Below are 11,395 nucleotides of genomic sequence, written 5' to 3' on the forward strand. Positions count from 1 at the left end.
AGGTCAAATAGACGAAATATGTACCATATATATATTATAGTTTTTTTTTTCAGAATTTTAAAATGTGGAAAAGTTTGAAAATTTTTTAAAACTGCATAATGTTAAAGTATTATTAAAATAACACTTTAAAATCATAAGATTTTAAAATTTTTCAGAATTTTCTTACATTTTAAAAATTTTTAAATCTTATATTAGAAAATTTCGAATACGTACATCACATTGTAGGTAAGCAAGAAGTAATGAGTCGAAACACTATTGAAATAAGTGAAATTCTAACTAACCACACACTTGCACGATAAGACAGAGTAGTTTATTTCTAATTACAGTGTAGTACATTGTGCGCAATTTAAAGCCTAATAAATTCAAGATGCCACGAGAAAGGGGCCTAACTACGGTACCTAATTAAGTTTGACTTGGCAGCCAGAAATTCTTCCAATTTACTTAGTTTTCTGGGCTGTCAAATTGGAATCCTTCAATCCAGTTATTGGAGACAGAGATTTTTAAACCCGAAAACCCGCAAATATCATCCAAACGGAACGGATCCTACATTAAATCTAGTAAGCGGCAGCGTTTCAGACGACCAGAGAAATCAGCCACTAGAATCTCCTATTTCAATTTTGAAGATTATAGTTTTTAAAAAAGTCAAATGTTGCGGACATAGTTGATTCTAAGGCAATTTCGTTTCACTTTCATCCGTCCCAATCTCAGTAAAATCAATGTTATACCACTCAAAACAAAACTTAATGCATCAGCTGACGACATTGAACGAATTAATTGAAATTGAGCTAACTGGATCTATGATCTAATCGTCCACAAATAATAACCCATGGTTGGAGCGTCGCATTGAGACAGCACCCACTTCCCCATCATCGCCAGGATAGTGTTGGACAACCAGAACAGAGGCACGAATAAAATCTGAATAAACTAACAAATCCCCAATAGCTCCAATCTCCGGGCACTCACTCCAGCCCAATAAATCAGCCGTGGCCGCCGACGCCATAACTTCTCTTCCTACAATGTATAAACCAACCTTCTGAAGTTCCATCTCTCTTAAGGCACCTGTTGTCTCTTCTCGATTATTCACTACCTTTTCATAATAATTCACGTTGTGCTCGCCCGCAGTCTGTAGCCTGAACTCGTTTACAAACTCCGCATCAACCTGGCTTTGCCTTCCATCAATACATTTCGAATATCGGATATCTTCTTCCTTCACATTGTTGTTGTATCTAGAGTGAAGCCGCAGAACGGTTAGTTGAACCGACGGGTTCGCTGACATTCTCCACGCAAGTGCTAACGCTTCGCGGTCGTCTGGGCCGCCGATGAAAACCATGACCACATGTTGCATCCTCCCGTTGTCGGATTTGCCTTGTCCTTTGTCCACGAAGATTCCCACAGAACATGGTGCATTGGCTAAGATATTCTTGTTCACTTCACGAAAGGGTGATGACCCTGTTGTATCGCCGTTGCTGTTACCGGCTTGATTATGAAAAGGAAGAATCATGAACGCTATGTGCTTGTCTTCTGCGAGATTGCATACGTCTTCGTGCATAGTGATGAAAGGTGACATTGCAGTGAGGGGATGAACCGAGATGCCTGTGCTCCGGTTTTCAAAGGCTTCAAATATATTGACGATTCGGTCCGACGGGGAACTCCCAACGCGCTTGTATGCGGAGTTCTTGCTCGAGGTGTGGACAATGAGCACGGCAGAAGCGCTGCCTCTGAGCTCAACAAGGTGGAGGGCGAAGATGCAGAGAGGGGATTCTTTGGTGGCATTGGAGAGCTCGAGGAGGTTGATTGTGCCTAGTACATTGCCAACACCGTGGACGCATGCAAGAATTCGGAGCTCAGCTCCTTGTTTTGCGCGCTGTATGCTCCTGCCCTTGTATTTGATAATACGCGTTGAGGACCTGTACATTGTAGAAATGATAGGCGCAACTCCGCCGGTCATTATCACGATAGCTATCACCATGACAGCATACTCTTGGTCGTGCAAAACCTGACAGATCAGATTACTAATACTCTTCTTGATTGTTCTTTGGAATCAAAAGTATATATAGTACTAACTTAAGAAGAGCCCAATATTTTTTGCCTTTTTTTTTAATTTATATGGTTCTTAAACTAAGAAAGAGATTTTATATATATATATATATATATACACTGAATCCAATCCAGACAAAGTCTTGACAACCGAGAGAGAAAATTATTAACTAACCTTTTTGTCCCAGCCGAGGTTAAGCACGACCACGGCCAATATACCTTTGGTGTTCATAAGTACGCCAAGAGCCAATCTATCTTGCAATGGCATGTGGTAGGAGTGAGAAACCAAGAGAGTACCCAGAATCTTACAAAAACAAGTCAAGATTATAACAAACCCAGCCAGGAACCAATTATGGACCTTATGAACATTAGTTCTTATCCCACACATTGCAAAGAACAGCGGCAGCATAATCCCAGATACAAAGTCCGCAAACCTCTCAAAAAGCAAAGCGCCCAGATCCCTATCCGGCATTATAATTCCGAAAACAAATGCCCCCACAATTGAGAACGTGCCAGTAACTTCCGTAACAAATGAGCAAATTACAACCCCAATAAGAAAAAAGCACAAATAGGAATCGCTGTAAGCATTGTTGTTTCCTTTTGAAGTGCGGCGAATAAGCCACTCCAGGCCTGGACGCACTGCATAGATGCATGTTAAACTGAAGGCAATAGTCGAAATGATAGCAGCAGGGGCATTTTCAGGACTAGAACGTATTGGTAACACAACTGCCACCAGAATCCAGGAGCAAACATCACTGATCATAGCAATAGACGTAGCTAAACGTCCAATATCTGTTTGAAGGAGCTTGAGTTCTCCCAGAATCCAAGTAACGGCAGGGAAGCCTGTGACAGTGAGCGTGAGGCCCCAGAACAGGCATCCGCTGGGATCAGTAGGGAGATGCAAGAGGCGGGCTGTGAGGAAAAACAAACCAGCTCCCACACCCATTGGAATCAAAGCTCCAGCAGCTGCTATGTTCAATTCTCTCTTGGCGGAACTCTTAATAGAATTTACGTCCATCTCTAAACCAATCAAGAATATGTACAAATCCAAGGCCATGTATGCTACTGTCTCCAACGTCGTCACTGATCGCACAGGAAATAATTTGGAGAAGTATGCTTTCCTTCCAAAAAATGATGGACCTAACAACAAACCACCCTATATAAAATGAATATTTCACATTGTTAATTGGTTATTTCTGACAAACAGCAAAAGGAATTTAATTCCACAAACTATAGTTTTTTTTTTTTGGGTTTAAAAAGAAATTCAGAACCTGGAGCTCTATGTACAGAGAATTCCTAAAAGAAAAATTATGCATAATCCATGCATTGGAATTGACAATTGTTTTTTCCATCTTTTAGCAATATTTGTACAAAGGGTAGAATTTTAATAAAAGTGAAAAAGATTTGAAGGAACAGTCTTACTTACAAGAATATCTGTGACCAGACGGGGTTGACGGAGAGGTCTGAGAATGAAGTAAAGAGAGCGAGTGATCGTAATGATGAAGGCAAGCTGCACAATAAGGAGAGGGATGGGTTCAAAGAGAGGGTTTTTGCTTGGCCAGATGCCATTTGTGGTGGTTACATTAAGAATGATACATGTATTGGAAAAATTACTATGGTTTTCATATACATTTGTGACCATTTTTTTCCCCTCAAGCTTGGCTTCTTGAGCAAATTCACCCCGTGCACACCACCGTTGGGTCCTCCTGATATGGCCAGGAACTGGGGGAGAAAGGAAAAAGAAAACAAAACCGGAGTTCGGTTAAAGAGTGCATATTCATAGGTAAATTATTTTGGTTGTCAGCTCTAATTAGGGTATCGTTTTGTTCGTTGGGATTTTGTTTTCGACAACTTTTGAGTAGTTGGAACCAGAACCAGATTCTGATTTTGCGGTCACACGGTCATCTGTCTCACTTGATGTCTTCATCCATCCCCACATTAGTTAGATTCTGACAAATATATCAATTATATTATATGATTGAAATGATTAGCGGTTGATGAGCATTAATTCTTTTCCAAATATTTAATACATTTGACCACACCTCATTTCTAATTGCTAAAATATAACTTAAAAATAAATAAATAAGCTTTGATCTCCACTTCGTAGCTACTTACGTTTCAACCCAAAATATGAGTTCACTCATGAACACAAACTACTGAACTAGAATAATAATAATCACCTTAATTGTCAAATCTGCATCCAGGATAACCTCAATGCAATTGCCAAGACCTAATTTACAAGGATAGTACAGACAGGAACAAAATTGAAAAGCAATTTGTGAATTCAATAGTGATCCCCATAAACTGATATACAACTAGTAACCCAGTTCCTTCTATTCCTCGTGAAACATTGTACTAATAATACAATAACAACCCTACTCATACTCATCAAACTCAGAGTCTTCTTCACTGTTCTCAACTTTGCCATTTTCCTGAAATAATTACATATTTATTGAAGAAAATCAACTTAGCATTATGCAACTGAGCAGAATGAGAAAAAATGATAAAAGTTTTAACAGATGTGACAAACAATGCAAAGCTGTCACCTTTCTCTTGATGTAGTCAGCCATGGCTCTGTCAAACTCAGCTCGTTTCTCAGTGGCTATATCATAATATTTAACTTTTTCCTACAGGCAGGAAATACAGACGAAAGGTTAGTTCTTACAACCACAACCATCCTTTCAATCTTGGAAATTCATTGAAGGATACATACTAGTATCTAACTTCGTCCTTTGCAATTGGATATGTTTCACGTAAACGTACAAATTAACTTAAACTTACAGACAAGATTACTGGCACATGCATAGTCTAAAAATATCCACGTAAATGACGAAAGGCCCATAGAAAATCTAGAACTGACCCTACTTTAACACCAAGTCACTCATGATTATCTAAACAAACATGCCACCCACCTCATATGTCATAGTTTTCCATTTCTCTCCACAAGCCTTGCCAATCTGAAGAACATATACATATAAATTAATACATTAATCATAGCACAGAGAAAGTGAGACTTTTGCAAGATATAAGAAGAAATCTAGTACATACAGCACGCATTGACTTGATGTCCGGATTCTGCTCTTGGAATCCCTTACGAAAATCCTCCCTTGAAAGTTAAAAGAGTAGAATTCAATTAATAGATCGAAATCCCAATAAGATCTGTAGTTTAGCATATGTCAGAGTAGTTCTCTTCTCTTCTAGGCCTTGCAAATATTATCCTCTAATCAGCAATTTTAAAAGCATCAAAAGGCACAAGTGTAAACCCTGACAATTATCTTCACATTTTATGATACTGAAACAACAAATGAATACTCCAAATTGAGCAACAACAAGCTAATAGCCTATTATTCAATACAAAACAGAATCAAAACAAATGATTTGCGAATAAAACAAAGCGAACTAAAACACATACAGGAAGTAGAAGAAAGCAGTGGGGGGTTTCTTGGGCATCTTAGAATCAAGCTTCTCGTGTTTCTTCTTCAGCTTCGTTGTCACTCTCTTTGCTGAAATGGATTTCCCCTCTTTCTCAATACCAACAGCAGCAACTACACTGTGTCGTGTCGGCCTCTTTCTCAACACCATTTTCCTAGCCCAATTGCAAAGTAACACCCAATTCCGTCACCATCGTTTTGTTAAAATTTCGTTTTATTAAAGTGAAAACTACAGAACCCTTAGGCCAACTGTGTCTAATAGCTCCTTTCAACATAAAAAGTAAATAAATGAAGGATTATAAATATATCTGAAATTTTGAAAATTTATGCTTATCATACAAAGAGAATAAGATTAGAGAAGAGTACAGATTGGAAGCTGATGAAGACTGCGATTCCTTCGATTCGTTTGCTGCTTTCTTCGCCATTTCTCCTCTCTCTCTTCTTCACTCTGAGAGCTCTGCGTTAACGAGGAGAAACTTTCTGAACCGCGGCGTATAGAGGAGAAACTAACTATCAATCCAAAACGCGGCGTTTTATCATTTTAGGATTTTTTTGACAGAAATGGCTTAAAAATTAGGTCTAGCTACCCCCTATTTTGTCTTCTTGTGTTTTCACCGTTAGATTTAATGTGCGAGTAGATTCAACTATAGGATTCTGTAGTTTGGTAATTAACGCTACAAATTGTATCCTGAAAATTTAAAAAAATCAAATGTTTCGAAATTCTGAATCATAAATCCAGATTGTATTAAATTTGTAAATAATTTAAACAATTAGAAAATGGGTAAGCCGTCTCAAGTTAAAAAAATTAGACATAAAAATAAATATCAATATCTAACTCTATTTTTTTAATTTAAAAAGTGAGATAAGTAATGATTTCACATTAAAATTCAATTAATAAATTAGCTTATAAAATAAAACTAGCATGACATTACTAAAATAAAATATTAAATGAATAATTATAAAATCTTTGTATTTTATCTTCTTTTCTTACACTAGTCGCCGCTTTAAAATGTATGCAGACTAGACTTTAAATAAAAAATAACTACAATACAATTTAATTTCAAAGTTATTAGTTATTCAAAAATAACAAAACTTAAGCTTTATCTATAGATTTAAACCAATATGACATCAATGACTTATAGCTGAAAAATTTGATTTGTTATTTTAATTTATTCAATTGCCATGTCCTCACAATTGTCATCCAGATATTCAAATCAAATTGCTGCAGTTTGTTTTGGTTGTGATGTGAAAAATAATTGAGATCATTAATTAGTCAATGATATTTTAATTTGAAAGGAGTTGCTGACTAATGATTGATTAATTATCTAAGTAGAGAAAAAGAAACATAATATTTGAATATAGAGGAGAGGAAAGAAGAATGAAAAAATAAAATTATCATAAATTTATAAATAAACTATAAATAAAAAAGAAAGTATGGAGTCCAGTGATAAAAGACAAAATTGGGCACCGTTCAAAAGTTGCACCACATTTTTGTCCAAAAAATTAAGGTCAAGTTATAAAAATTGTCCACTGAAAATATATTTTTTAAGGGCAACGGCAATTCGCCGAAATTAGATCTCTTACAATTATATATAAGATAATATTATTCATTATTCAATTTTTTTTTTGAAGTCCATTATTCAATATATTAGTTGCACATAATATTAACATTCTAAGTTAAAATCGCTAATAATAGCGGATCGTAAATTCAAATATTAAAACTTCTAATATTATTATTTCTAAAATAGATCACCCTAGTTTTCTTGTTTTGTAAGCATTGGAAAATTATTTAGCCCACTAGGAAAAGAAATTAATAAAAGAAAACATAGGAAGAAACGGATATCGTGGGAGTGTATGATATAATACGTGGATTACGTAATATATCGTATGTGCTACAGTCCACAGGAGCTCACCATTTGCTCAACCACCAGCAGCCAAACCCAGCTTAGCACGGGGGCTGTGGCTTCTGCTTTCAAGCGTTTCATTTTTAATTCAATTTCCCACTCACTAGTTAACAACTACTAACAGGACTCTCATCGTTTGCATCGCCCACCTTCTTCTTCATTCATTCATTGTTGGCTCACTGAGGCATAACCTCAAACAGAAAACATGCAATCTCTTCAATCCTCTTCTCTCCACGCGTCTCCACTAAACCCACTTCGCAGCAAATCCAACTTCAATCTCCCCAACAATGCGAGACCGACCGCAAGGAGAGTCTCCTTCATCACTGCTTCTTCAACCAAATCCGCTCCCAAGCGGGAGAAGGACCCCAAGAAGCGCGTGGTGATCACGGGAATGGGCTTGGTCTCCGTGTTTGGCAATGATGTCGATGCGTATTATAACAAGTTGTTGGATGGTGAAAGTGGAATCACTATGATTGACCGGTTCGATGCTAGTAAGTTCCCGACCCGGTTCGGCGGCCAGATCCGGGGATTTAGTGCCGAGGGTTATATTGATGGCAAGAATGATCGCAGACTTGATGATTGTTTGAGGTACTGCATTGTTGCTGGCAAGAAGGCTCTCGAAGATGCGGATCTCGGTGCCGATATTTCTAAGAAGGTCAGTTAAACTACTTCGTATTTGATGGAATAGTGATTTTGCATTTTGCTTTGTGATTATCGATCCATGGCCATGTTTGGTGATTTTTAATCACTGGCTGTCAAGTATCAATATAAGCGCATGGTTGGGTGCAAAACATGAGCAGCCAATAAAGCGAGTAACAATGAGCGTTTATTAAATACTTTTTGCTGCCATGCTTTTAAAATTAAGCAGAAAGTTACCCTTAGAAAATTTTCATTTGCTTGATTTGTGCTGGAAGTAATTCATGCATGTATGAATTCTTTGGATGGCTTATATGTTTGTTTTTCTATTATTTGTTCAAACTAATCAGTGGTCGTCTATCGAATTAGGAATTCAACACCATTTTAACGACCATATTGAAACTCGCTGCATTCTGGTGTGACTTCTCAGTAATTGAGGATATTGAGGTCTCCCAGCTGAATATGCCCAAAACGCATTAGTTTCCAACTCCTCTAACCCCTCGCCCTTTCTTTGAGTAAATTTTGACCAGCATTTTATATACTCATTGCAGATTGATAAGGAACGGGCTGGGGTTCTTGTGGGAACAGGAATGGGTGGTCTTACAGTCTTTTCTGATGGAGTCCAGGCTCTAATAGAAAAAGGTCATAGAAAAATAACCCCGTTCTTCATTCCGTATGCTATAACAAACATGGGTTCTGCTTTGCTTGCAATTGACCTTGGCTTCATGGGTCCAAATTATTCAATTTCAACTGCCTGTGCAACCTCCAATTATTGCTTTTATGCTGCCGCCAATCACATCCGTCGAGGAGAGGCTGATTTGATGCTTGCTGGTGGAACTGAAGCAGCCATTATTCCTATTGGATTGGGTGGTTTTGTTGCATGTAGAGCATTGTCTCAGAGAAATGATGACCCACAAACTGCTTCTAGGCCATGGGACAAAGATCGGGATGGCTTTGTCATGGGAGAAGGTGCTGGAGTATTGGTAAGCTCGCATTGTTACCACACTAAGGGTAGAGTGTATACATATTTGTTCTTGTACTTCTGCTTAGAGTTTGTGGGTCAATTACATTTTTCATTCTCGGCAGAGAAGCTGTTTGTGAGCTGCTTGTTGACATATGCATATATTTTTTTTGACAGGTGATGGAGAGCTTGGAACATGCAATGAAACGAGGTGCACCGATCATAGCAGAGTACTTAGGGGGTGCTGTTAATTGTGATGCTTATCATATGACTGACCCCAGAGCTGATGGACTTGGAGTGTCTTCATGCATTGAGAGCAGCCTTGAAGATGCTGGTGTGTCACCTGAGGAGGTGAACCCTTTTTTTCTATAAACCAGTCTTGTTGCATGGTGTTGTTTGGCATAACATTGTCTTAGTGTGCAGTATCAGGGTAAGATGCATTTGAGTCTTATTATCTGATTTGAACTTAATTCGGCTGATTACATATTCAGGCAAAAATAAGAAAAAAGAAATAATTAGGCAAAAGAACACTCGATTATAATTGTGAAGTAGTTTGTAAGCACACATTGGTTTGATAACCTGAAGAAGTGTTGGGCCCTATGGACCATAAGCGATGTTGCGGTGGAATGCTTTTGTGCTTTGGCTCTCCCACTAACACTGATCTTTGTTAGTGAACATGTTTGTATCATCTTAAGTTGTGTTAATCATTTCCAAGCCATAAAGCAGCAAATTGAACCACTCTTTTTCAGGTCAACTACATAAATGCTCACGCAACTTCCACTTTAGCTGGTGACCTGGCTGAGATAAATGCTATTAAAAAGGTGTTCAAGAACACCACAGGGATCAAAATCAATGCCACGAAGGTATTCACTCTTTCTTTAGCACTTGAGCAGGCTAAGGTGTTACAATACTCTCTTGTCATCGGCTGGCTTCTCTTTCATCTGACTAGTTTTCATTATATTTCAGTCTATGATAGGGCACTGCCTTGGTGCAGCTGGGGGTTTGGAAGCAATTGCCACTGTCAAGGCAATAACCACGGGATGGCTGCATCCTTCCATTAATCAATTTGTGAGTGTTACCTTTTTGTGCACACCTTTTTTTGCTTTGGGCAATTTACATAATTTGCTTTATGTAGTACAAACCCTAAAATTTGCAGTTATTAATTCTTCAATGCAATGAGGATAATTTCTATTTTTAGTAAATCAGAACAATATTTCAAACATTTTACATCATTTTTTTTATCTAAAACATTTCCCACCATCATAATGTTTGATATTTTCTTTTCCACGAATTCAGAACCCTGAACCTTCAGTTGAGTTCGACACTGTCGCCAACAAAAAACAGCAGCATGAAGTGAATGTTGGTAAGTTGCTGGAACATTTTAATCCCATGTCACTCTCATTTTCAATTTCTTTTTTGCTGGCATCCAGGATTACTCACTTAGCTAATCTATTTCAGCCATCTCTAATTCATTTGGATTTGGAGGGCACAACTCTGTCGTTGCATTTTCTGCATTCAAACCATGAATCATCCAGCCTGTTCATAAGTCTAGAAGATCTGGTCATTAATTGGCCAAGGAGCCGCATCATCCTGTCTATTGAGTTGCTGCATATTTATTTTGAGGCTTTTGTAACAGTTATGTAATAATTGTAAGTTGGATTTTAGTTCAGGATAATGAGCCATTTTCTCCTTTCAACCATTGGATTTATGAGGCTAGTTGAGAGGGCATGAAATTTTGTCAGATTTTTAATTATGCTGTGGACAGAAGAATGAGCCGCCGAGGTCTAGCATTAATATCACTCGTGGCTCTGTTCTTCATTGTTTGTTATGTGGGAATTTCAGATCTTAGCTGATGGGCTATGGTTTATTTAAGTTAACCCGCATATTTGGATTGCGGACACGGATATCTTTATTTTAATATTAATTTTTTACAATTATTTTCAATATAAATAAAAAAGAAAAAAATAGCCGCATTGCCCTAGTGCGTAATTCACATTTTCCTGATTTGAGACCTCATAGCCGTGGGCCGCCAACCATTTCCTCTTCTCTTCATCAAAGCAAACCATCGTCTTCATCGCTTTAACCGCCGTTTCCTCTGTTCTGTGTTCATCATCATTATCTGCCGCTATGTTTCTCTTCTTTGCGTTGCTGCAACTCCCAGCTCCGCTACCAGTTGAACCTTGGACACCACCTTAGCGATTGTGCCTGTGTTCATCATCATCATCTAGTCATATTAAATCTAACTGTTTTTTCTCTCAAAAAAAAAAAATGTAACTGTTTTTAAGTTCTATATTTCAAAATCTTGACTATGGTTAGGGATGGCAAAATACCGACTTGGGCTTTCACTTATTTTTCAATTTTTTTTAAATAAGTTCTCTCCTATAATAGAAAAGCATTTAATTAGAAATTAAAAAAAAAATCAGCCC

At 37.6% G+C, this 11,395-nt stretch overlaps 3 protein-coding genes across 4 annotated transcripts; 1 reads left to right on the forward strand and 2 right to left on the reverse strand.

The window, feature by feature from the left end:
* Positions 1-345: 345 nt before the first annotated feature.
* LOC102622412 (cation/H(+) antiporter 15-like) lies at positions 346-4,054 on the reverse strand. The gene is made up of 3 exons (XM_006467434.4): positions 3,464-4,054; positions 2,213-3,193; positions 346-1,996 (listed from the first exon to the last, which is right to left on the reverse strand). Exons 1-3 carry the CDS (start codon positions 3,677-3,679, stop codon positions 803-805), a joined length of 2,391 nt encoding a protein of 796 aa, XP_006467497.2. The 5' UTR covers positions 3,680-4,054; the 3' UTR covers positions 346-802.
* Positions 4,055-4,194: 140 nt separating this feature from the next.
* On the reverse strand, positions 4,195-6,002 carry LOC102622109 (high mobility group B protein 14). Of its 2 annotated transcripts, none has more exons than XM_006467433.4 (6): positions 5,835-6,002; positions 5,450-5,623; positions 5,086-5,143; positions 4,950-4,994; positions 4,584-4,664; positions 4,195-4,469 (listed from the first exon to the last, which is right to left on the reverse strand). In XM_006467433.4, exons 1-6 carry the CDS (start codon positions 5,891-5,893, stop codon positions 4,413-4,415), a joined length of 474 nt encoding a protein of 157 aa, XP_006467496.1. In that variant the 5' UTR covers positions 5,894-6,002; the 3' UTR covers positions 4,195-4,412. The 2 variants fall into 2 exon arrangements, with proteins under 2 accessions (XP_006467496.1, XP_024951451.1); XM_025095683.2 differs by having other exon boundaries at positions 5,450-5,733; positions 5,835-5,964.
* Positions 6,003-7,289: 1,287 nt separating this feature from the next.
* LOC102621824 (3-oxoacyl-[acyl-carrier-protein] synthase I, chloroplastic) lies at positions 7,290-10,873 on the forward strand. Its single transcript, XM_006467432.4, has 7 exons — positions 7,290-8,027; positions 8,560-8,991; positions 9,147-9,320; positions 9,719-9,832; positions 9,936-10,037; positions 10,266-10,332; positions 10,428-10,873. Exons 1-7 carry the CDS (start codon positions 7,578-7,580, stop codon positions 10,493-10,495), a joined length of 1,407 nt encoding a protein of 468 aa, XP_006467495.1. The 5' UTR covers positions 7,290-7,577; the 3' UTR covers positions 10,496-10,873.
* Positions 10,874-11,395: the final 522 nt, after the last annotated feature.

The sequence above is a fragment of the Citrus sinensis genome, chromosome 2 (genome assembly GCF_022201045.2).
Source record: "Citrus sinensis cultivar Valencia sweet orange chromosome 2, DVS_A1.0, whole genome shotgun sequence".
In the NCBI taxonomy this organism is placed as follows: Eukaryota; Viridiplantae; Streptophyta; class Magnoliopsida; order Sapindales; family Rutaceae; genus Citrus; species Citrus sinensis.

Coding starts and splice junctions, on each gene's coding strand:
- LOC102622412 (XM_006467434.4), bottom strand. CDS start 3,679: ATGGTCACAAATGTATATGAAAACCATAGTAATTTTTCCAATACATGT. Junction 3,194..3,463: donor GTCTGGTCACAGATATTCTT/GTAAGTAAGACT, acceptor CATTTTATATAG/GGTGGTTTGTTGTTAGGTCC. Junction 1,997..2,212: donor ACCTCGGCTGGGACAAAAAG/GTTAGTTAATAA, acceptor CTGATCTGTCAG/GTTTTGCACGACCAAGAGTA.
- LOC102622109 (XM_006467433.4), bottom strand. CDS start 5,893: ATGGCGAAGAAAGCAGCAAACGAATCGAAGGAATCGCAGTCTTCATCA. Junction 4,995..5,085: donor ACATCAAGTCAATGCGTGCT/GTATGTACTAGA, acceptor TATGTTCTTCAG/ATTGGCAAGGCTTGTGGAGA. Junction 4,665..4,949: donor GGAAAACTATGACATATGAG/GTGGGTGGCATG, acceptor TCCTGCCTGTAG/GAAAAAGTTAAATATTATGA.
- LOC102621824 (XM_006467432.4), top strand. CDS start 7,578: ATGCAATCTCTTCAATCCTCTTCTCTCCACGCGTCTCCACTAAACCCA. Junction 9,833..9,935: donor TCAAAATCAATGCCACGAAG/GTATTCACTCTT, acceptor ATTATATTTCAG/TCTATGATAGGGCACTGCCT. Junction 10,333..10,427: donor GCAGCATGAAGTGAATGTTG/GTAAGTTGCTGG, acceptor AATCTATTTCAG/CCATCTCTAATTCATTTGGA.